Source organism: Necator americanus, chromosome X (assembly GCF_031761385.1).
Source record: "Necator americanus strain Aroian chromosome X, whole genome shotgun sequence".
Taxonomy (NCBI): Eukaryota; Metazoa; Nematoda; class Chromadorea; order Rhabditida; family Ancylostomatidae; genus Necator; species Necator americanus.
The window spans coordinates 1,904,541-1,930,993 of NC_087376.1; the positions used below are offsets into that span (position 1 = coordinate 1,904,541).

At 38.1% G+C, this 26,453-nt stretch overlaps 2 protein-coding genes across 3 annotated transcripts; one reads left to right on the forward strand and one right to left on the reverse strand.

Moving 5' to 3' along the window:
• Nucleotides 1-2,468: 2,468 nt before the first annotated feature.
• RB195_021239 (uncharacterized protein) lies at nucleotides 2,469-8,467 on the reverse strand (the record flags this gene model as incomplete). Of its 2 annotated transcripts, none has more annotated exons than XM_013451715.2 (12): nucleotides 2,469-2,627; nucleotides 3,727-3,885; nucleotides 3,981-4,079; nucleotides 4,528-4,630; nucleotides 4,694-4,797; nucleotides 4,858-4,920; nucleotides 5,348-5,452; nucleotides 5,533-5,631; nucleotides 6,697-6,819; nucleotides 7,662-7,789; nucleotides 7,853-7,975; nucleotides 8,377-8,467. In XM_013451715.2, the coding sequence occupies 12 exons, from the start codon at nucleotides 8,465-8,467 to the stop codon at nucleotides 2,469-2,471; spliced, it is 1,356 nt and encodes a 451-aa protein (XP_013307169.2). The 2 variants fall into 2 exon arrangements, with proteins under 2 accessions (XP_013307169.2, XP_064063753.1); XM_064207872.1 differs by having other exon boundaries at nucleotides 3,981-4,085.
• Nucleotides 8,468-10,669: 2,202 nt separating this feature from the next.
• On the forward strand, nucleotides 10,670-19,451 carry RB195_021240 (uncharacterized protein; the record flags this gene model as incomplete). Its single annotated transcript, XM_064207873.1, has 3 exons — nucleotides 10,670-10,822; nucleotides 15,426-15,552; nucleotides 19,252-19,451. 3 exons carry the CDS (start codon nucleotides 10,670-10,672, stop codon nucleotides 19,449-19,451), a joined length of 480 nt encoding a protein of 159 aa, XP_064063754.1.
• Between the last annotated feature and the right edge of the window lie 7,002 nt (nucleotides 19,452-26,453).

Genomic DNA, 26,453 nt, shown 5'->3' on the forward strand with positions numbered 1-26,453 from the left:
GGTTTGTTTACACAGTTGTTTGTTTGCTCATATAATGAACCTTTAGAGTTGCTATATAGCTAACGATATGAAGAGCTAGAAGAAAAACAAGAAAAAAAAGAAAAGTATTAAAGGATTAATTAAATTTTGATAGAGTTACAGTATGATTAGAACAGTCCGATCAACTCTTGTGACGTATCTTAAACTGAATTTGTCCTTCCAGTGAACTTAGTATAGAAGAAAAGATTTTTTTCTCCTTCGTTCTAATCACATCACATACATCCGGAAGTTCCTGTTTAAACACATGGAACAGATTCCACAACTGATATTGGTGGGTGGTATTACTGCTTTGCAGTAATGAAATTCTCTATCATATCACTTTTTCTTCATGAATTTATTTTGACATTCTATTGCAATGCGATTGCTGTGCAAACCTAATAATTCTATATAATTATATTTGATATTATAATAATATTTGATAAATCAATCAGATCCTTTAAGGAGATTTTTTTTTGAAAAAAAAAACTTTCTTATAAATCGAGAACTGAGGCTGATTACGAGGAAATGAGTTCAAACAAAGATATAATTCTAACACTACATCTGCTATTACTAACTTCCATGTATGAATATTTTTCGCCTTTTACGATTAGATTTTTTCTATATTTTATATTTTCCTATATTTTTCTGGATCTTTAGATGCATTATGGTAAATTTTTTACTTTTCATTGCTAAGGAACCTAATTTTCTGTTTTTTCATGCTCTCGATATCCAGTAATTGTGAATTGTACACAACTGCAACAACTTCGTTTAGTAAGGATATAATCTTGGAAAGTAGAAATAATATATAGTATATGTAGCTTTTTCTGGACACTAAAAAAATCTACTAATTAATAAATTATATATTATACTATTAATTATACTACGCAATGTAAATTTTTAATAACTTTTTAACAATATATAGCATAACTTTTTTAAATGCACTTTGTTTTAATTGAGAACAAAAAAAAAAGAGCTCTTACTTATCTGATAGATGCAATTTTGGCGCGATTTCCGGCCTCCGCGATCGCAAATCAGTCGATTTCCTTGATTCCTTATGAAATAAATATGCGTCTATCGACGAATTGCTTCCGTATGAAAATACTCACAGCTCTGTTTGAATTTGACACATTCCACGTCGTCACTGATGTTAATTTATCCGAATATCCTCAAAAACCTTCTCCATCTTAATCGTGGAGTACTCCTAAACAATTTTTTTTGAAAAGTAAAATCTACGATGGAGCTATTCTCATTTTTCCCAATGAGGTAGGCGCTTTCTTTATACTTCAACCTATTCCAGGAACTGTTTGACTCACAAAAGAAACTGTTTTGTCCACCGACTTGTTCTCTCACATATCAAACTACAATTACACTTTCTCTGTAATTAATCCAAAACAGTAAATGATCATGGAATCCCTGCTCATTTTGTTGCGTACAATGAAACAAATTTTGCAATTTTATTTGAATCGTAACATGTCGATGATGTAACATCGCACAAGCATGAATCGATGTGATGAAGAAAACCACGGGTTTTTTCTACAGAATATACAAACATATCTCTACAGGTACATCTGGCTAAACACTTGACTACACAGCTCCTAATAGCAATGATAAGGCGATCCTCATTGCAATTTCGGAGCAGTGGTTAGGGAGGGGGGGAAAAAAAGGCAACTGTGCAGTGAAAGGCTTTTATGGACTGGTGCGGTCCAATTGTTGAGCAGAGATCGGCTCAGTAGTGATGAGATGATTTTCTTCTTTTTTTTTTCAAAGACAGTGCAACATAATCGGTGGAGAAAGGCTGTCAAATGATAGTACACTAATAATGTACGGGCAAATGTCACGCCTTCTCCACAAATTGACCGAGGACTGTTACGTTGTCACAAAAATATCGTGATATCATCCCATCACCCATAATACAAGGCACGCGGAATCACATGAAAAATTATAAGGCGAATAGCTACACAAATGGCACGCATGATTCACACAGAGACACTTATTCGAGCAGAGAGAAAAAAAAACACATAAACATAAAACAAAACGAAAAAAAAAATCATCATGAATAAAATGGGAATATTATGGCGGAACTCATGGCTGAGAGAAGATCAAAATGACACTGAAGGAAGCATTGTGGATATTATACATATATAAATAACGAAACTACGCACCTCATCTGAGGACGGACTGAAATACTGTGGCACTCTGTTAGCGGAGGAAAGGGGGAGGGGAATTTCAAGGGATGAATCTACGTGTAACTGACTCCCAATAACTCTCAATATGAGCATTTTTAACGGACTAGTTGTACCCTTCCGACGGCTGGTGAAACTTGGAGTGTGAATGAATAAAAGGATGGTAAAAAACAATGGTGAGTAAAAAAAAAGGGAATAAAAAGATTTAAAAAATGTAAGCATGACACTGAGATTGGAGAGGGGGATTGAGGGCGGCTATGTCAACGTCTACCATTGCTCGTAGGGGACGATTTTTTCGTCGTTCGAGTCATGAGATGGAGGCGGCGCTTCGTGTTGTTCCGCTTGCATTTGATAGTTACCGATCATCGGATAGTCGAAATTCGGCACATAATCATGTCCCGTTGTTAATATAACACATTGATCCAGCTGAAATATCTATATACAGAAAGGAACACAGATTTCTTATAATTTCTAGGATAGTGTAATCTTGGAGATTGTTCAGAAGTTTCAATCCTGCTGAAATAAATAAACATAAACAGCTTAACACATCTTAGGATTGAAGTTCTATCAGGAACGACATCACCCCTAATCATTTGACCTCAAAATATTGTAAACAGCATGATTCCGCTGCGTTTAAGTTCTACACAGCTAATTCATGGATTTTATCGGATATTTATCTTTAGTTCCTGTATACCATCCTTATGGTCTACCACGTTTCGCTATTATTTGGTCTTATAGCGAACCCTTCAGAAAATAATAAATGAGTGCGTTTCTTAAAGGCAACACCACGATATTGACGGTGTTGGGATTTCCCTACGAATAGATAGTGGTAGATGTAGTGCACGACTATAAATGTGGTCGCCCTCAAATTCGCTTAGCTCAAAAAAAAAAAGGAACGAAAATGAGAAACAGTCTCGGCTGCACCGGTCCCCCTTACGATGCAACTTATTACGCGTTAGAACGGGAGCCTTTCCGCCGCCGTCCGCCGTCTCCTATCCAATTAATGCAGCTAAGATAATCAATTTATTTACTAATAACCTATTTCTAATAACTCTAATAATTTTAATAATAATCGCAGATTATGCATGTTGGAGAGCTTCTGCTGCGAACTGCTATCGTTTTACCGCCCATCGTAATTACCGTTAAGGATATCAGTGTAGCAAAAGCTCTTTCACGCATTTTTTCTGGATTACTAGTGGGGATTGAGCATGATCACGGTCATATCTGTGAATTACATCATTACTACAACATTGCTATCTATTTGTGGTGAGATCCCGACATCGTCAATTCCGAGGAACCGCTTTTAAAAACTCAATTGGGCGTGGCTACGCCATCACCTGATTGGTGCTTGAATTAATTGACCACTTACATCAATAAGAGGATAGTGACAAGAGATTCAGATATACTTATAAATTCTCTTTCGCTATAGGTCAGAACAAAATTTGGAAAAAAATAGACAAAATTAATGACGTCCAGCAAACTTCCATGATTATTTGAGTTCATTCCTTTTGTGCTTTAAACGTACCCCATGATGTTGATATCCTATCCCTTGTGGTAACATCATATCCGGTTGTGTCGTAACGATATATTGTGGATGAGCAACGTTGGGAGTTTCGTTATGGATAGTATAATCCATAGGAACAGACACTGGCAACGAAGTGGACGTCAAATGGTGTACTGACGGCTGAAAAAAAAGCAGCTAAAGAATTGATGTAAGGAAATCTATTATGGAGATGAACAAAGTAACGAATTGTGAGGTAAATATTGCACTCTGCTCACCAACTGTTGAGGGTTTATCGGCCTGAAATTCAGCATGTTCAGCTGCATCGGTAAATGAACATTGATCGGTGCTGCTGTCGTTGTACCGCCCAGCGATGACTGGAACTGTGATGAATTAACCCTATTTTCATTTCTTTATGTTAAACCATGTTCACATAACATCGGTTATTAAGATCATTAAAGTATTTAATTTATAAAAGTACTATTAATAATGAACTTTGTGAACAACACATGCTGACACTCTAGCTTCTTACTATGTAGTTCGATGTCATAAAGTCATGGCTCATCCAAGAGCATATGCATCCATGAATAAGCACATTGATATCTTTTAACTAGATTTAGGTGAGTCTCAATATATTCGTTCAAGGGATTATTTTTTAAAAGGATTAGACAGTAATAAAACTAAAAAATAAGGTGAATAAAGTGGTTGGCGTTTATCCGTCCGTCCGCGATACGTCTTTCGTCTTCCTACTCATACTGATAAACACTGTATTTAATCCCAGAAGAGTTTGACTGGAATGCACCTAGAGAGTTTCTAGCAACTTACTTCAGTCTTAATATCCCCTAATAACTGCGAATTCAACATATTGTCGTCGATACTATTCAGCATCGGATTTGTGTGACGTGACGTCAGCGAAGGATCCACTTCACTGAAATTAAATCTTCTTATAAACGATTTATAAAATATAAAATTACACCGATAACACTCAAACCTGTTATAAATGTGCATGAGGAGGTTGTTGTTGCTATTTACAAGAGTGTCCAAAGAGCTCGTATCCAAATCGAGCTGATGGTCCGAAGGCGGAATAAGGGCACTCTACGAATATAAACGATTTAGAAAAATGACAAAAAGAGAAAATATGGTTGGTAAACTTACCGCCTGCAAAGGCTGTGTGATAGGGTTTAGATTAACCGCTCCTACAGCGTGATTTGGCGATGACTGAAAAAAAAAATTAGTTCAGTTAAATGAACTTCGTCCAACTTAAAATTCCATGAAAACAACTTCAAAAGAATTCGTAGTTCTACCCGATTTCATTTTGAAAAAAAAAATAACCTAAGATTCCACCGAAATTTAGTTTCAAGAAAATACATATTCAGAAATTCTCTAATAATGTTGGAAGAAATAATTTCAAAGGAGATTGTTCTGACTATTAGGGATGTCGTGAAGCACTCGCCACGTCTGCATTAACGTCTAGAGGCATTGTCCATGCTACTTTTTTGGGATAATATGGAATTTACCAGGATGTGCTACGTGATCTGTTCATCAATGTTTAACCGACACTACACACACATACATTCTCTATATAAAAGAAAAATCCACAGAGTAGATCAATGACCGTCAGAAGTAATTATTAAGCTAATCGAACCTTATTCGACTTCTTCTTCGGAGTAGTTGTAGTGATCAGCGGTTGGCTATGAATAGATGACGCTGATGAGGTGGCCGGATTTCCTTGTTCTTCCTGGTCCATCATCTAAACGTATAAGAGGAAGTTATTGCAGTGATGTCTTGTTTTCGCTGCTAATTCCTAGAAAAAAGAAACTTGAAACTAACCAGCTTTCGTTTTGCTGCAGTCGCATACGTTAATTGGCGTAGGTCGTTGTCGATATGAGGAGTTGACTCGTTCTTTCTTAGATGCATCTCCTTGTGACACTAAAAAAAAATAACCTATTTTCAGCTCATTTAGTGCAGTGTGCAAGAAAGTGCAAAATCCATCTATTCTTCCAGAAACTCTATTCTATCAACGATAAGATATCTCTATTCTTGTCAACGATAACCAACAAAAGTTCGATGGTGCACCAACGCCAAATTTTGTGCTAATACCAATGAAAAAGGTGAATTGATGTCATGAGATCAATTCTGATCTCGATCTAATCAATCTTGATCCCTCGATTAATCGATGATGGGAATAGTTCGAATTGCTGTCTCCGTATCATGGCATCTGTTTTGGAATGAGAACGTTGTTCGCTCGTCTGTCCTTTTTTTCCATCAAATTGTTCTGTCACCTACATTTCATTCTGTACTTTTTAAAAACTTTGAACAGGTTTAGAGCATTCTCAGCAAAGTATGTGATATGCACGCTGTATTGATATGTGATGTCATTTTAATAATCGTTAACAAATTTGCACTGATCATAAAGATTGTACAAAAAATTTCTATTAGAGCGAATCCATTAACGAACTGTAATAATCCATTGATTATTGGTTAATATTGATCATTGAGCTGTTCTAGGATGATATCGATGATTTCCTGCTATCATTCATACCTCCTACTTTTCTCATCATATCATCGTGTGTTTTACGTTAAAATATCGCAAAGAATTTTAAAGATGTTGCTAGTGATGGATTTTTTCAGGAGAGAATTATACGGGTCAAGAGCAACCAGTAACCGAGAACGGTAAGGTGCGTTAAATGTTTTGTGGATTTTGACCGCAATTTATCGTATTATAGCGCAACTGGCTGTCAGCTCTCATATTTGTGCCAGAATATCCTGAGCAAATTATTCTTGTTGTAGAACATGATTCCTATTAGTATTAGTGTCGTGAATTTTCACTACTTTACCTTCACTTTTTACCAGTATTCCAAAATTATCACTATCTTTTCGAAAAATTCCTAATAAACAATAATTATGATCGTTCTATTTTGAGATGCTTGTTATTAAACCTTAGAAATAATCTCGGATTGTTTTTTTTTTGCCAAAATTATTCATTGCGTTCACCTTTAAGCTGTTCTTCCACTTGAAGGTCATCTGACAAACAGTACATACAAACGGTTTAGCATCCGAATGAATTCGTTTGTGATTCCACAATGTCGATCGGCGATTGAACCGTGCTTTGCAGACCTGAATAGGATGATGTCATAAAAAAATACAAATGTAGCTGAGGATTATCACATGAATCGATGAGTCAGAGTTATCTCTAGCGTTAGTTTTCAAATAGCTACATATGAGATTGGGAGGAATTTTTCACCGAAGAAAATAATGGTGACAAATATTTGACGAGAATGTTCGAACACTTACAAACAATCATTAAACAAAAGTCAACATGGTTATTTGTTGAATTTTCAGTGGTGTTACGCATAGTTTCCAGAACTCTTCATGCTTAATTATATTATATTCGTGAACGTTTAAATTAATTTCGTTGTATCCTGTTGAGAAATTAGTTCCTCGTTTTCCAAATTTCTATTGTATCGTTGACCTACTTATCGCACAAGAGTAGAAATATTTTATTCTGTTTGGAATCCTTCCATCAAGGTGGCAATTAGAGTTTTTTTTTAATCGCATTTCCTTTTTTTTCATCTCTGATCTTTGTAATGTGCAAAGAGATCTTCACTTTTGTAAGCTTGAGTGATATTACAAGTTTTCCGATTTTTCTACTATTCCTACTCGATAATATACAAGACAGCGCTTCAAATCAGCTGGTTGCACTGTTTCGAAAGGACTGAGGTGACAAAATACAGGAATTCTGAAACACTTTAGGCATATATGGAAAAATATTCTTCTATAATCTATCCTCAACTCGCTTGTTCTACCAGTAAACCATAACCGCCGTAAGAAGAAATGATCTATAGGGTTCATGAAAGGTTTCAAGTATTTTCTTTGGAAAAAAAGACATTCTTACTGTTATAAGAAGCGAAAAATCATGACCTTCACATTCTCAAGACAAACAGGAAAAAATCGCTTACATCACACTCGAACGGCTTCATTCCGGTATGACTGTTCTGATGTTCTTCCAGCTCCATTTTGCTGCCAAACCTAGACGTGCATAAATTGCACGGATACGGCCGTTTACGATCTGCCGCCAGTGTTCTGCCTTAAATTAAAGCTTTTTGTAGTAGATTAACAACAGAACAATACGGAATTCATCGTTTTCTACCATTTGAGCTAATCTTCACATGATTATTATTTAGCGGATCATGATTGTTGTTGACCGGAGGGCAGAAATTCGACTGTATATTGAAGTTGGACACGCTGAAGAGCATGTCTGTCGAAGGACACACTAAAAAAAAGAGAATTGTTTTTCGTTGCAGAGGTAAATAGCCCCAGATCTAGCGTAAATGTTCATAATGTTTTGCTCTGATAGGAGTCGAAACGATTCCCGCTTGCCTTGACCATAACAATCGCGCGACGAAATTCTGAGCATCAATCAACGACGCGAACTGAAGTCAAAGCAACTGATGCCAAAAAACTTGGCTTCTTATCCCTTGGAGTAGTTTCCGGGAAAGTTTCGCAAAAATGTGGTTCGGTTGCAAGAGAAATGTACAAGTCGTAGTTTTCCAAGCTTTTCTTAATCGCCGCCATTCCTCGCGCTTAACTCTCTCCAGGGGATCAATTCCAAGCTGACCATATGACGCTGCACGAGCCACAGGATATGCTCGGCACGACCTTAGCGAAACTCACGTGTCGTCTTCGTCTTCGGGGGCGTCGATGGCTCCTCGGTTTTAACTATATCATACGGATTGTGATGCATCAGATGTGCTTGAATCTCCATGATTCCTATCTTTGTAATCGACGCGACTCGCGACTCTAATCAACACATCCGCTAGATCTGAAAACACAATATCAGTCATATGAATTACCAGTATTGTTGCCAAGTTATCAGTAATAAATGAGGTACGCGAATGTGCAAGGAATGCTGTGTGGCGCATTACAATCGTAAATCCACTAATCGCGAGACGAGTTGCGTGTTGTTAGTATCGATCGAGTAAATGAACAATTAGTGATGAACTGAGTCGCATTGGGTTATCATTGGCAGAACTTGTTTGGGCAAAAATTGGAGTGAGCGCCGAGAGTTGATATAGACGCTCGGCCACGCCCACTCTGCGCTGCTGCGTGGATACGGTAGCGGGGAAGACGACGGCCGACGCGAGTGTGTGGATGGCAACTACTGTGCGGGTGAAAATGAGTGAGAAGCACGAAACACGCATCAGCCAAGTTTCGCTTTTTATCCCCTATCCCGGACAGCCGAGACGGCAAGATTGACCGCAACGAGTCGACTGGAAACCGTTCGACGGACGAGTTTTCGCGAGTTGACCTTGTGCAGCAAGCAGCTTCTGACTTGCACGAGAACTTCGCGCTATTACCTCACAAACTTGCTCTGCTACTAATAGATCTCGCTACGCGTTCATTACGCGTGTTCTGTTCGCATGTTCAACTAAAGTGTAAACTCAAGCGGGGCCGCCGAGACCACCATGGCCGGGGAAACCCCCTTCTCCATTTTTCCCAGGCCGTACTGTAACAATAGTGTAATGCAAATGTTTGTATGAAGGTGTAACACACTCACACACACACGCGAATCATTTCAGTGGTCGAATCTCGTCTCGTGGTCGTTTCTCGCCATTTACCTCACTTTCATCACTCTAAGCTTCCTCAAAGCTCCGCGCTTATTATCTCTGACTACCGGTACTCTGACTAAGGACAACTATCAAACTATTGCTCTTCTCAATACTCTACGACTCAAAGTGCATTTTACGTCTTAGCGGCATCAAAACAAGACTTAATTTTTATTGCCTACAGGCTCCAATGGTGGTGTACAAATTTTTCACATCTTATGCATTTCATGAGGTGCGTGATTGAAAGGACGAGAAATTGAGGTGGTTATTTGGTTATTTTGCACGGGATATCCGGGGATATTCCAAAACACAAAGCATAACTCGTTGAAGTTGTGGGTTAGAAGAAAACTGTGAACAATTATTCGTGGAAAATGACAGCCAGCTTGTCCTTATTGTAAGCTATGGTAAATATTTTGTCTCTAGGAAAAGAAATCAAATACTTCTACTTTTGGCCTTGATTGGTGTCAAATATTATAGGATAAGTTGACGATCGATTGTTTTATTTTCAGTTTCTTGGTCAAAAAAAATAGCAACAAATTGCTTGTTCTCGGCAAACACAACTTCATAGAGTTTCCAACAAAACTCATCCGAGTAAAAATCCGACCACTAAAAAGATTTAAAACTCGAACCGTTCAAAAATATGCGGAGAAGAATATTTCACAAGATATGTAATTAATGCCCTAATTTAATAGGAATGCAATAGAAGAAAAAACAAGTGGTATCCGTTTAGTATATGATATCCATCTCCAAAGATAAGAAATCATTGTTTGAATGATCAAACGTTTGAAAATAAACGAGTCATCAGGTTGATTGCAATAATGTGCAAATTAAATCGCTTTAAAAAAAAAGCTGCAAGTGATAGAAAAATTTAATGCAAAACCAATGAAACAAATTTAAATAGATAAATAATAAATTGCTCACTGAATTAAGAATACAAGAACATATTACCCGTACGATCGAAGAGTTCTAAAATTGCTAAACGTGTAAGTAGAACGGAAACGAATTTTCGAAGTGCGGCGACGGCATAAGCATAGGCGAATGTGTCACACAAGCAGAAAGCGAAAGCCGACGTGCACTCTCTTTTTCGTTGGCGAAACCCGCTTGACGGCAGCGAACTTGATCCTCGTAGATGGAAGCTAACGTTGAAGGCAAAAGTTCAGGTTTAGACCCCTTAGCGATGTAGACGGAGCGACGCGGCACCGCTCATTGCGCAATTTGCTTGTAACCCGTCCCCGACGCTCGTATGTCTCGCAAACCTTGTACTTTTTTTTTTGCAAATCCATCCGCGTGATTCAAACATTCGCCTGTTTAAGTTTATTTCCGTGCAAAAGTTGATACTTGGAACTGACTACCAGTAAGTTATGTGCGTGTTCCGGTTTGTTGAACGCGATGGTGTAGATGACGGTGGCCAGCATGCGGTGGTGTTAGTGGCTGGTTGCAAAACTGAATCAATGTGCACACTGACGTTTCCGGGTAAACTTGCAACCGTTGTCACCGTTCCCGTTCTTCAGAAGGTTACGCCACCCCTGCGGGCCTGTGCCTGTTGCCATGCCCTTTTGGAACTGGTCACATGCTTTCGCTGAATGTCATCCCACTACAAAGCGTCACTTCTTCCGCCTTGAGCGATTTAAAGAAAGTGAATCGAAGTGAATTGGTATGTGTGCGTGTGTGTATGTGGCTAGATCATCTGGGTAAAACGACGAAACTTCTTTGGAGTACCCATAAAGGATAAGGGCATTTGCGCCAGATGTGAATAATCGGGATCCGCGGACATATGACTGCCGCCCAAAGTCCTCAGAAAAGCCGTAAACGTTAGCTATGCGAAAGTGACAGGATCTGAATTCCAGTGAAAAAAAAAACATTCTAAACTAGTGCACTCACGTCATTTTCATGCGCGTTTCTAGCGTATCGATTGATTGACTGATATGATCGTTAAAATGTGTCTTGCGCGTATAGAGAAACTACGTCTAATCGCAGACGGCAATCGCTGACTAAGTGAAGGCATAGACGAGTAACGAGGACATTTTAGGAGGTGAAAAGTTCAACAGAGGATAGCTTATAGTGCGTAAAGGTGCCGAGAAATACGATACAGTACTTGGAAATCGCCGCTGCCACGGCTAGGACCAACTGTTCCCTGACTGCTCTGGACCGCCCCTTTCAAAGAGCAGCGTTGAGCCAACAGCCCTTTGCCAGAAACGGCACATATCAAAACTAAGGTAAAAGGGAAGACATTTGGTAATTGAGGATGTCTGTTTCGGAGCAGATTGGACATTTAAGGAAAAATATACAGACGAAATTGCAAGGCAGAGTGATTCATGCAGAAATCCGGTGGTTCTGATTTACTTTCGCAGTACTCTTGAACTTCTTCCATCGCTCTTTTTCTGGATGAGAGTGAGAGGGCATGAGAGAAAGTGTAACGAGCAGAGGAAGCGAATCACAAGTCAAGTCGTTATTCGCTATCGCGTAGGCGTGCACTCGCTCGGATCGCCAAGAAATCGAAAGCAGACGGCAAAAAGCACGTCACAGTTGCCAACATTATTTATGCAACATTGTGTATAAACTATACTAAATACGGCAATCAGAACAAGGAAGGGACCTGTGATAGTCCAGGCATAAGCTCTATATGAAAATACCATAAAAAAAAACCACATGACTCTGTGAGCGATGGAGGAGTCCACATAAAATCATGGCATGAGCACCCGGTCGGATTTGCACGAAACGACTAGAGCATACTGTAGAGTGCGATTGCCTATGGCTCGGGGGCGGTTTATGGTAGTCTCGGCAGTGGCGGGCTGGACACACACGGGCGAACAGGCGCGCGGCATCATCAATCAGGCAAAGAGGAAAGAGTAGAGAGGAACGACGAAGCAGGATGAGGAGGAGTAGAAGGAGGACGACGGCAGAATTATAAATCGACATCTATACATTGAAAGAAGGATTCCTATGCTTAAAATATGGTATGAAGGTCATAGATTAGCTCAAACAGTAAGAGAAATCAGTAGTCATACATGCGTTTGGAGGTAGTAAAACAAAAGAAGTTTCTCTAAAAACGGTACGCATATCCTTAAAATGAAGAATTAAGTTACCCTCTCTCCAATAAGGAGAAATTCGTACATTCTTGCGGAATTCATCTATTATCTTACTTATATATCCTTGTAGGATTAAACGAAATTTAGAGTTTAGATGAGAAGGGAATATCGTTTTTAAAATAAACAAAAGTTATGAAATTTAAATATTTTTCTGACTTAAACCACCCCTTTGGGGGAAAAAAAGTGAATTTTGCAACAAATTTCCATCAGATAGGTGGAGAAGATTCCTCAATCAAGTTGTATTATTCTTTTTCAATGGAAATTTCACTGCTTTTTCTTTTTTTGGAAAAAAGAAGGAAACTTTCAGGTGTTCTAATAGAAGAGGATAGTATGAGATATAATAGTATTTCACAGTTTCGAATATGGAGGTGAAAAACTACAAAAGCGTACGATAATGAATGGAAATTTTAAAATGCAAAAATTAAATTTTATCAAAATTAGTTTGAAGAATATCATTCGTTGGAAAATCATATGATCATTACGGAGGCGTTTTGGGAAAAGCCAAGAACAACTGATCACAGAGCATGCTCAGGTTTTCCAGAAGTTTTAGACATCCTAGATCTCAGAGAATTCTATAAAATGAATGTTTTTTTTCCGCGAAATTTTATATCATTACTAGTTATTACTATGTCAGATTGCTCGGTTAGATTCTAGCATACTACAAACATCACAGATTTAGCAAATGATAGCTACACAATCTATGTTTCATAGTAAATTTTTCGAAATGATTGATCCAAATTAGAAGTGATAACAGAAAAATGAGATACTCGTTAGCAGTCTGCTTCAGAAATTTTGAAAATCAATATAAATAGTGGTAGGAGGAAAAATTGCGCGGAATCAGAATGACAGGAAAAATAAGTGGATATTATTAGCGGAAAATTGAAGAGCTGATGATAACTTACACCTACTTTTCCATATGATCTCTCTGCATTCCATCAAAATCTTTCAAATTTCCTGAAAACGAATAGATGATCCCCGACCGATCGAAGAGGGATTCGACAACGAAATCTACAGGACATTTCCCATAAAACTTCTGCTAGTCGCTACAGGGCCAAGACTCCCCTTTACCGGATTATATCGGTCATTCAAGCCTGCAGCTCCTAGCACTCAATAACAGACGTCAGTTGGCGAGCAACGATGACGGCCGCAGAACTGAACAGCTAGACGACCTCTAAGCACCGAACACTTTCTGAGACTTCGCATCAATTCTCTTTCGAATGAAAAGAACTCTGGACGAGGAAAGTACTGATATCGCTCAATTCGACCGTATCGCAGCACGATTTCGCGGATCTCAGATACTATAAGGAACACCGCCGACGAGCCGCACTGACATGTATCACTGCTAAATTCAGAAGTGCCGACACGCAATTAAACGCCCTCACTGACAGTGCGCCGGCTCGGAACGGAAAATGATGCGATTGTACGTGTCGCCTCGCTTTGCGATGCGAATAAATGGACGAGATGCCGACGGAACAGTTGCCGTCCTTCGTTGATTCACGATCGGGCGACGTGCCATCAGTGAAAGCCTAAGTGTGGATGGGGCTCTGACTGCTTGACTGCAGTCATAAGTTCTCTCAGCACTTCTTGTTCATCTTCTTATGTCTCCCGCTCATTCACGTTCACTCAGAGACAAAATCGACGAATGATTAAGTCGAACTGCTCGCTAGTCGAGTTATCCAGAGACAGATAGCATCGTTAATTATTAAGGAAAACGTCCATGCTTATTCAATAGGTTGGATAGCACGTGAAGGGGAATCAAATCAACACACCATTTCTTTGTTGGACGGAATTGAAAGTTAGATAGAACCGGAAGAGAACGAAAATGAAAAGATGGTTAGTTTGACTGGTTAGAAAGAGCGAAAGTTCGGTCACGTCGCGACATGTAACCTCAGAGCTGGCTTCAATTAAATATATTTCAGGGTTAGCCACAAGTAGTTTGATGCGGATTTATACTGATAACCAGCCTTTCATGTTTGTGCTAGAGTCTTCTGGAGTGCACAAAAGACATCAGAGGAATGCATGGCTTACGATAAAGATATATTTTCACTCAGTATTCATGGTCATAAAGGGTCGTACATTATTGACAGATTTATTGTGGATCGTCACTAGGTCCAGAGGGAATGCTGATTTTTCTTAAAAACAATATAGGCTTGAGATTTTTGTAATTACTACAAGCTCATCCACAGGTTTAACACTATTGTTAGTTCTTCTTCCTTTTCGTGATGATTAATTCGGCAAAAAAAAAACACGTTTCAACAAATAGAGAATACATGGACAATATCTTCATGGCAAAAAAGATTTCCTGGCTTTTGTGCTGCCACTAAAGAACTAAACAAAACAGAAGAAGTCGAAAAGACAGTATAGTCAGTGGATCAAGAACAAAAAATAAGAAAAGAAACAAAAAATGTTGTGCGTAAATGACGTATGTTAGTTTCCTTGATTGAAAAGAAAGAAAATCAACGAAAAACCAATCAACGTCGTGCTGATTGGAACAGAATCGATACTTTACGAAAAGTGAAAAAAAATAATTTAAGACTTCGTGTTCATAACTGAGGTCTAAAAAGAGCTTTTGTTCTTTTTTCATGAAATGAAAAAAAAAACATTGATTTTCTTTAGGATCTTGAACGCCAATATGCGAGTTTTTTTTTAATAAAATAACTTTACCTCGATTGATTACTGTATCAGGTCCTATAGTTGAGCAAAGGGAAACGAGACAGTGAGCAACGGAAATGAAAAAAAAAAACTAAGGATTTTCTTTTCGAGGTTTTAGCTGAAAACGGCTGAGAGAGCGAGTTGTGAACGATTAGAACTCTTTTTTTAAATGAAAAGGACTTGGATAACACCATACGATAGAACATTTGGTGCTAAAGAGATTAGGTGGAGATTTCATATCTCCGGAAGTTCTACGAATTTGGAAATAGAACAGCTAGCATTGTATCCATGAAAAATTCGAGAAATTTTCTTAAGAGTCAGCTAGGGCTTTGTAGATCTGTTAAGAGAACATCAAATGAATCGGAATAATCTTTAGAATGAAGAAGAGCTTCGTTCCGTAGCGAAGCGACAACGTGGTCAGCGGTCGCGTAAAGGTCAGCGACGGTTTTGCCTGATGCCTATCGCAAACCGCAATCGAATACTGCAAGGGCACGCTATGCACGGTAACTGCAAAGTTTTTCTCTTACCGGTCCTGATAAAAATCTTTTTTAAAAAAATCCTAACCTATACTGAATGAACATTTTACCTAAATATGTTCTTGGAACATATTCTTTCCACGTTCCTCGTTCAATTACTATCGAACGGGATCGAAAGCACGCAATGAATGCCACATCTGGCTTCGAACATTATGAGTAATAATAATGAGTGCCAGATGAGAAAACGCCGACCGTCGGGAAACCGTTATGCCTACTGCCTACGTTCACATCGAAATGATGTTACTGGTACATTTATATGCAGTTGTAAGCGGAATATCAATGACAGATTTCCGATTTTAGCTTGAAGTGCAGTCGTCATCAGAAGCCAGGATGCAGAGATGAGTCCTACCCAGAAAAGGGAAATTCGAAGGAGGAGCTCCAAAACTCTAGAAAAAAAGAGCTAAAAATAAACTAAGTGAAAATTGCAGCAAAAGTACAAATATCTTCCGAATCCTTTTAGTAACGATGAACATCCAATGCCTAGACATGCATTTTACTACGAAAATATTGAAGAGAAGTTAAAATCCTGCAAGAAAAAAATAAAATTACTCGAAGCATACAAACAAACAACCGATTATTTCGCGCTCAGCTCGAAGCGCTGGTATTTTATTACCTATAAAAAAAACAAAAATGATAGTAATTAGCTTCCAGATGAAGTTTCCACTAACCTCGTTGTAGAACACTTAACTCCCATAGTTTCAATCAACTCAAACTAATTCTTACATAGCGCTTCTTCGCGACATAATTTTAATCTTCTTTCCTCTACACACAATTGAAAACAAATTCCACAAATTTTCCTTTAAGTGGTTCGAAGAAAAACACTTGCAGAATTTTACATCCGTACAAGAATGGAACGATTTCGTAGAAAATTTTGAGGATTTTTTAGAAATTTCCTAGAAAATTCCATCAAATCTCCAAGGACCTAACAATGATTATATAGCTCAACGAAACGAGTGAAACAATCATGATCAAGCAGATAAAGGTTACGTAGCAAATTCTCAGACAAAGAACGGAAATTTCTGCATTCAGATGTTATCAAAAGCCCAAGAAGTGAAACAATCCCCTGCGATAAACATAACATCGACAAAGGATAGAACGTAGCGAATCGGAACTAAAATAAATAAACTAAATCGCAGTAAAATATCAAATCTTTAGACCTTTATGGTATAGCAATCAAATAACGAAATCAAATCGAAATAAGTGCTCTGCTCCAGATTTGGTAAAGTAATATCTAGTGAAAAGGAACTCCATACCGGCTATTTGGAATTTTTCTGAACTAAGTATTGGTATTAAAATAAAAGTTGCGTTAAATGCGTGCGCAAATACTACCAGTTTATTGCTTCTGTTGAAACATTTTAGAAGAAACTAAGTAGAGAGTCAGTTACACTTAATTACATGTAATTACAAGATATAAAAGTAATCAATTAAAATAAAGGAAAAACGGGCTGCAAAAACGATACGGATAGACAATTCATTAGACAAATACGCAAAAACCGTAGATTTCGCTGCTGTGCGGAAACAACGATAGAACCTTTACTTCCTCCGTTCACAAAAATTCCATATGTAACACTTTAATTACGATTTAACCAGATTCAATTCTAGCTCGATGAGGTCAAATCAAGGAATCAAATCGGTAGATGAGGGAAGGCGAGGAGTGAGAGCGCGCGTTATCTTCTCATCTGCCAAAGACCAAGTGACGATGAAAAAACAAAGAAGAGTTTCGATCGATACCGTTCCTATGTTGTACTACACAAATTTCCCAAGGAATCTTTCTCATTAATAAGTGTATAATCTAAGTGGTGGTGGTGGTGGTGGAAGCGGAGAGTGTGGACTTCGACGCTGAACGAGGAAGAAGTGATGCGACAACGCGAGAACGATCGGCATAAAATCGCGACAAGCCGCCATAGTCGCGTTTCATAGCCGTTACATTAGTATCGAAATCAGCAACATCAGCACAACATCAACTTAATGTCATGAAGATTGTGAGAGAATGATCAATGTTCCGAGCATGTTTACGAGCGTTGTGAACCTGCCAGTCAACGCGAGCGTGAAGCCGGCTTGCAGATACGGCATCACGGTGAAACGAATCGCATCGCGAATCGCAGCGTGTTTCTCGCAGCCTTAGGTGTCGTTGTTGACGTCGTTCTCGACAGCGAAAAGAAAAAAAAACCGCTGCTGTTTAGTGGCAGAACGACGGATCTAAATCGCTCATCTAAGCAGTGAAAGCTTGTTTCGCCCACCTTGCCCTTTGCAAGTCAGGTTTAGCTTCTTGGCACTTTTCGGAGATGATACGACAAACTGTAAAATGACTAGGGATGAGTTAGAAATAGCAAAGATTTTGAAAATTAAAGAATGCAGTGGGTGGAACAGGTGTGAGCTATGACTAACTAACTGCAAGTCTTGAAAACATTATGATAAGTTTCAGGCGAGTAACTAGTAAAAGCGTCATCCAAACATTTCTGAAGTGTTGCTCTTACTCATTTGGCTCCTACATTATACGGTCATTGAAAGTTTAAAATCGAAATTGATATAATACACCAATTATTGAGATACTGTGCACTAACTATAGGTGCAACGATAACAATATTCAAAAAATAGTACCATGTTCATCATCACGATTTTCAGGAAGTTGACGAAAGATCCTCAAATGTGTTAATTCTTATTCATTTGTATGCGATTAGTTGAAAATAGAGCAACAAATTCAATAAAGCAAAACAAAAAGCGAATCTTTTAGTTATTCCTGAAATATAATCCAGAAAAATAGCAAAAGAGCTATTTGCGAAAAATAGCCAGGTCGGAACTCCTTTTCCAAAAATGTATCTGTTTTGAGTATACATTTTGTAATTCCGGTGTTGGTTTTTGGAGGGGGGAGGAAGGATTATTCCGCACGTCTTCGCAAACTATCATTCCAGGATATTATTGTTTTTGTTGTAACGCTAAGGAGTCAGTCGACAACTTCAGAGCGACCAAAAAAAACTACTTAAGTCCAAAGGCTGTAGGAGCTTGTGAGCACTTTTCTAAAGACTTTTTCAATCAATAACCTATTGCTCATTGAGGTGTTTGCATTTCCACAAAAGTAGATGGAGCATCGGTGAGCAGTTGCCGTGACGCTGTAGTCGTAAATCGCGCCAGTCAACGTTCCGTCATAAATGCGCAGCTAGTCTGGCAAATAAAACAAATGGGCTTTCCGGATTGATTACCCGTTCTGCGTGCGTTGTGCGTTGTCGACGAGCACAGTGCGAAATTTGAAACAAAAGTCTTCTGTGCTCGTAAACGGTAACAGTAACGGCAGTCATAAATCGTAATCGCGATGATATACTGCTCAAATGGCGCCACGCTAGCGCGATGCTATAGCGTTTCGCCAGCTCGTACATACTTCGAGCGTAGCGGATGCGATCAAGGTCAGATGCGTGACTCGGTAAGGAAGTAGCTAAGTGCACGTGATAAGCTTGTGACAAGGTGAGAAGATGTAAAACTGGCCAGTCATGCGGTCTGTACTAATCGACAGGTTTTCGATCGAGTTCATTCGCTTTGATATGAGGTGCGGGAGTGCGTGTAAAAATACGTGAAGGCATGTGTGACCTCGAAATTGTTGTGCGTATGTTTAGCATTCTCGTGATGTCTCGAAGCGGATGTGATGATAGTTGCATCGTTGATGGTGTTCAGTGCACAAGACGATGACAGGCGGTCGAGATGCCAGTCATTTGCCCCCATCGCGCATCTATCATTCACCGCTCTACAACCAGCCAACAGTTGATTTGTTCAAGAGACGTCCTTTCATGCTGCCTCCAACCCCCGCCCCGTTACCACCACCTCTCGGTCATCAACATCAACCAGCATCTCTTCTAACAGGTTATGGTCGGTGACGGGGAGAAAATCGGTTGAGAAATGACTGTACGCAATTAGTGCATCTACTACGATATGAAAGAAAATATCGTTCGCTTACAGCTATGGCACAGGTTTTTCAAGCAAGGTCTCAGCTCATCTCACTTATTAGAGATAAGAACGTGCCTGAACTAGTCTGACACTCATCTAGCGTCCCGACTTCTGGTTTCTAACTCTTTTTTCTTCATTCCCAGTTACATCTGGATATCAGGGGTTGGTTCCATGGATTTTGCTTAGACGATACTAAGTTATGCATCACTCGGAGACCATATGGTGGATATCTGCGGGGACAAATAGTTTCATGTTCCCAGCTCTCCACTAATGTTCGGGAAATAATCTATTAAAACACACGTGGTTCATGATTTGTAAGGGATCCGTTTCACAAGAAAGATGTGCGGAAGAGGACAAGCAGATGATCCAGAGTACTTGGAGATTGCATGAAGTGCGCAAAAAAAAATATGGAGAGAATCGAAGAATTCGTTTCGAATTACGTAAGGACATGGACTGATTAAACAGCTTCAAGGTCTACTGTATTAGTCATCCAGCATTTGCTCCTCATTTGCCATAAAAGCTACAACAATTGTGAAAGTGATGCATTATTCGAATACAGCGAATAGTTTGAGCTTTCTCCTACGAAGTGATAGTTCTTTCCTACTACTTTACTTATTAGAGATTATGTAACAGTGGATACATAGTATTCATATTTGCTATTTATAAAAATAATAAAGAAAAACAAGCAGCATTCCGAGGAAAAGACGAATAAGAATTGTTTTTCCTGCTGATTCTGGTCTGATTTAGGTTCATGAAGAATAAAGTAGACGATTTGCTGAGATCAAGAACTCAGTGAGCGCATTTTTTTTAACAATCCGAACAACAATCAATTATTGAATTGTACATGATTTACGTATGTTTTGCTTTGCGTAGTGTTACACTATATACATAGACGACCTTTGAAAGTGGCCTCATTCGACTTCGAAAACAATTGACGTCAGCTAACAAGCATTTAGAAGGGATCTAGGAAGAATTTTGAAAGGGTTATACCGTTAATATTTCTTATACATCTATATGTAGTACAAGATACTAGACAGAGAAGAGAATACTCAACACTGTTTTCTCATAATCACCCTCAGGGCAATGATTTCTTTTTTTTTTAATGAGAACCTACGAAAACCGCACTCCCTCCTAAATAGGCAATTAGAATAGTGACTGAGTTGTTCTTTTCGTATTTAACTGCAGAATTGTGCATGAACAACACAGCGGAAAACTTCAAGGAAGATATTTGTCGAAAAAAAAGTCAGTCACTTGAAGATATTTCGGGATTGACAGGCTGACTGAAGAGAAACGACAAGAACAATAATCACTTTGCTGCTGTTATGAGTTTAAAACGAGCAGCAGTATCGATCCGACAGCTCGAAGCTCACTCTCGAACTTCGGCTATCAGGATGATGCGCTGCTGTAAGAAAAGAGCAAATCCATGGTAAGTTGTGCAGCTGCCGAGAATCGGAGAAGAGATGCTCTCGATTTTTTCTCCGGATATTACGATTACTAAATCAATTTGACGAAGGTTCTAATCGTGCACATTCAATAGAAGGGCTCTCGTGAACTTTTAACGATATTTCCAACGCTTTCATGTAAATACAGCATCGTTATATGTACTGTTCAAGTGTTTTGAACTTTCAACCACGTACAACTCTTCGACGGCAACAAATCGTTTGTTACGAAAGTACTGGCGGCGAGACGGTTTTCCGTCTCGACATTTATTTGCCATGTTCGAAAAGGAGACGCACCGGATGCAAGCCAGAATTCTCACGATGCGCTGTAATTTCCCACGATCATTGTGTAAAATACTAGAACACATAATTGTAATGTCACTGTAAAGAGGAGGGGGCACGACAAGTTTAAAAGAGCGTCGATGTCTGTCTGGCTGTGTGTGCGTGTTTGTGATGCACATGATACCATTCGTTTCCGATATTGATAAGTCATCAAGAAACATTCAAGAGGACATCTCTGCCACATCCCTATCACATCCCACAAGCTATTCCAGAACTGTTCTACAACCGCAAGAAGTTCAAGGCATGCATACGTTCCACTTTACGTAACTTACTAATCAATCTTTAATTCGATTGAGAATTCATTACCTGTTTTATGAAACAAGTTATCAAGCAATCAAGCTGTCGTCATAGTTTTCTGGAATGAGACGGGACAACTTTGCATCGCGGAATTAAATTGCAAATAAAAATTTGGAATAAGAAATGTGTATGTGAAGGCTATAACTATGAGGGTTGATTTTGTGCACTGATCACAAAATCAACCCTCATAGTCCCATTAAAAAATTCTAGCTGCCCTTCTAAGTAACTGAATAATAAAGGTCGAAGAGTCACTTACTATTTATAATCTTTGTAGAGTAAATCACAATCCCTAATGGTATTGGAATTTTGATGTACAGTCTTTACATACATTTCTATCTTCCATTTAAGATTGATTAGAAAATTGTTTCCAATATAAACATAACAATTCCTTATGTTATCCAAAAAATGACTTAGAATACAAAAATCAAAAAGGAATTTGAAGCATTCAAAAGAACAACTTTCTTGAGATCATTACTTGTTTATGTGAATCAAAGAAGAGGAATAAGATTTTACGGCGGAGGCGAGAATGAGTTCCTTTTCCTCACTCCATGAGTGGAACTGGAAGAGATTAAGCAAGAAAAAAGCCAACAAATCACATAGCTGTCAGACAGTTAATTTCCCCAATTTTAACCTTAGATCTACCTACGTATGTAGGTCTGCGGTGCAACCGCACTCTTCTCTGTTTTACATGTTGCAGGAATTTGTTCAAAAAAAAAAAACAACTTCTGTTGGAGTAAGCATAAAAACACCGAAGAACAGTAAATAACTAACTGACTTTCTAAGTTACTAACTAACTGAATAAAAGCATTTTAAAAATTACATGATTTTCTTTATAAAAAAAGGATAAGTATTTCTCAACTGCTATTCATTTCCTTGTTTTTCAACTGCTAAAAAATCCGCGGAGATTTCAAGGAATTCAATTTCATCATGAATAGCCAAAAACTACATAACAAAGTCCAACAACACTCTTCAACGGTAGAATTTGAGGAAAACAGAGACCACTTGAGCTGCTTTGAGAGGAGATCCGAGCTCAGATTTTTTTTTTGATACGGTGTCGATTTGATCGACTTGACTTGATTAAGAGAAAACATTGGAGAAGAACCGCTTTTGCAAAGATACATACATATTTGTGATATGCGCAAAAATATGCACTGATCGGTTGGACACAAGAGAAATCTACATTGAAGAAATTATGTCTGTCAAAATCTTGCAAATAATTACACATGTTAATTTTTTTCGGAGATATTGCATATCTTTCTATGAAATAATAAAAGGAATTAATAACAATGGTAATATTGCAGGTTAACCGCAGTAACATGGATTCGCATAACGGTTTGAGATATTTGAGCAACGTCATCAATATTACAATCCGAGATTTTATTTACGTTTTTGATGCACAACAAGGATTGTTGAATTATATCAAAGCTAATTCATCATGCGTCACATATGACTGTACTACAAATGGAATCAAAATCGTTCACCGGAACAAGCTTCCAGCTGTTGACAAAGGTATTTCCGGAACAAACTTTCAGCTTACTGAGAAAAACAAGTGAAGAGCCATTGCAGACACCTGCTAAGTCGTACAACTGCAATTCTGCAGATAACAACCAGAATGTATACGAGCAAATTGTTATAACTCGTCTTAAAATAGCATAATAACAAACGAAAATAGTGCGAAATGGTCGATATGAAGGCAAAGATGCGAGAAAGAAAATTGTACGAGCTCAAGAATATAGTGAAGATTTGTCGGAGGATGAGAGGGAAACATAGGGATGCATGAAAAATGTAGAGGGAGCAGGCGGCTTTAGCCCTCCGAACCGGCTCGAGAGGTACTAGAGGCGCGCAAATATGTTCAACGGAAGCCGTTTTAAATTTCTGCCAGTTATTCAGGTCAATTCTACAGTCACTGCCAACTTATTATCCAACCGTCTTTGAATATCTGGAACCTTATTGCTTAAATTTTCTCGTTGAAAAATTCGCAAAAAATACTTTGAACTTCTGGGCTTGTAAACTTTATTTAAACCCCTATTCCTATGTGTTCATATTTCCCTGTAACATAGGAAAATTCCAAAATTTTACATTTTCTGAATCGTCTTCAATGTTTGAAATCAAGTTATGATTGGCAAATGGTGAATGTGTGCATAGCGCTACGCTGACAGGTGGATTCAGCTAAGAGATCCGCCGATCCAGCCTCCGCAAATTGCCCTCACAATAACGAAGTCACATACTGCCGTTCTATCAACAAACATTTATTCTCAAAGTAATTAAAAATTAAATGTCATATCTATAGTGTCAAAATCTCTTGTTAATCGTTTCCTAACTAGCAGACCATACCTTACTTTTTATGGAGAACTCAATAGTAAACGATTTTTTCAAGCGCTAACAAGGACCACTACTTATCCTATTATAGTGAAGTATAACATGGTAGGTATATTTTAGACTCGAAGACGTTACTGCTTCAAATGTTTCGAGGAATTTGAGGAGGTAGCCCTATAACGAAGGTCACGTGACAACGCTCATTAGAAGTAGCAGGAGCACTAGGCTCACTTTTTATCTCGAGAACTCGGTCGTCAAAACCGGGAACATGCGGCAACCTCCTCCTTGTTGAGTCAAACTCTTTCAGATGCATCTCGCTCATTTCAGTAGAAAAGCAAAAAAGTGATCACATCTGATGAGTCAATTCTCCTTATCATATTAAAAATTAAAGTAAAAAATCTTATATTTTTGATTTTGCCGTATTTTGGGCGTATGAATAGATTATTTACATGCAAAAAAGTAGCTGGAAAGTTAAAATTAAAATCTTGATGGAGTGCTTTCTGATTATGCAGTTATTTCCCAGTAATCTCCCTTCATGCAAATGATCTATTCATACGCACAAAATATGACAAAATCAAAAATATAAGATTTGAGAAATACGGTATACCAGTTGGCGATTTGTCATAGATAGTAGTGTTGATATAAATCCACTTACACTTATTTGTTTTCCATTTCTTCTAGAAATGTTTTTCTTGAGAATTAGACTCTCACAAGGTCTCATATATTTATTGCTTTAATTCTAATTTCTGTTTTGGTTTTAAATAATTTTTTCCTTCAAACAAAATTCGTTGAGCAATTGAATAAATCTACAGCAATTGAATAAATCTACTTTTGAACTATAGGTTTCAGTTGATAGAAGCTCTAAGACCTCTAACCAACGCAAAAAAAAAATTCCTAGCTTATGCATATTATAAAGATCAAAGATGAGGCATAAAATAAAGGACTTAGGAGTTTCAAGAATTAATTTCCATTAATTATCAATTAATTATCACTAAATTAAGGCGCCTGAAAAAAATCAACAAAACTTTATCTGACCTCTAAATGCTGTGTTCTGATCCCATTATTCCGTATCAGTGATAATCTAAAGTTCTCAACAATAAATAAATCAATATCCCATAACGTACTCCGGATCCCCTTCTCTATGTATCACTACATGCTCCCTGAAACATGGATTTTTTTCAAGAATGGTATACAAAACATAACCAATCATCTAATGCTGTCTTTACATTCCTCGTTTTTCTTTCCTTTGGAATACCTTCCTGTGTAATAATTTTTTTTTTGGATACTATAGACTTCGAATAATATCCGAGAGAGCTTCGTGAAAATGTTAGGAAGCCACATTTTGTCACATCTGTGTGCAGTCGTGGATAATGTCATGAGGAGTGCCATACATTCAACTCTAGTTCCTCACAATTCCTCAAACGTTCACGATGCACATCAGGTGCCGGCCACTTTTGACCTATTGCTCGGAGTGCGGACAGCCGTCAATACTAACAGGCGCGCGGACAACGATCCACTATTCCTAGCAGCTGGAAATGTGACGCGGGACCTAACGGAATGTACAACGAAAATAGCATATAGTTCAATTCACAAAAAAAAAATATAAATAGACCAATGTTGAGTCTAGCTCGATCATTTAAAATGTGGGCTGGTCAAAGAAATTTGTGAAAAATGCTTCGAGTGCAAAAAAAGGAGTTCCTGGACATCTCAGACCAGCTTTGTAATGAATTTCAGGGAAAAATACAATGATTACAATACTCATAAAAGACATTGAAGACAGAAAAGACAAAGAATTTTCATTCCGTCATTAAGAAAGACAAGACAAAGAATTCATATAGTGGTCGGGTTACTGTAATTAATAGTAACTGTATCGCATAGTAAAATTTATTTTAAAAAAACAATGAAATATATATGTATATATCTGTTTGGTTCTTAACTAATTTCGCAGAAAGCGCAGAAATTAATAATTCCTTAGCATCTATTAACGTAATAAAAGATTTTCTTTTTTTTGTGGATTGGATAGCTAGATAAAAAAAGATTCAGAGGAGCCTATTCATATTATTTTACATTTCAAAAGGAGTACATTAAACGTAAACTGAAAAGGCGTGTTTCTAGTGATCTCTAGTGATCAATATATATTTAATTCTTAGTTGACCTACTAGCAAATAGTGAATCCCACCACATTCAGGGCAAATAATTATCATATTTCACTTCGGGCATTTCAAATTTTTCACATGAACACCTACACATTTCATCTGCTTAGCACATCATACCAGTAAACATTTCGGCAAATTCTTATTCTCGTATCCTTTGATTAGATCAAGATATCTCAATTTAAAAAAAAAAAACACTAAAATCCCTTGGAAGCCTTTTTTGCCAGTCTTTATTTGCCAAAACAAATCTAGCAAAGACTGTAAAGAAAGACCCAGGAAAGGATTTCAGGATCAATATCTGGGCGACAATGGTTCAAAATACGTTGCAGCAGAAGTACAACTTTGCACTGAACTTACTTCTTACAGTGTTCGAGAAGAATCCATC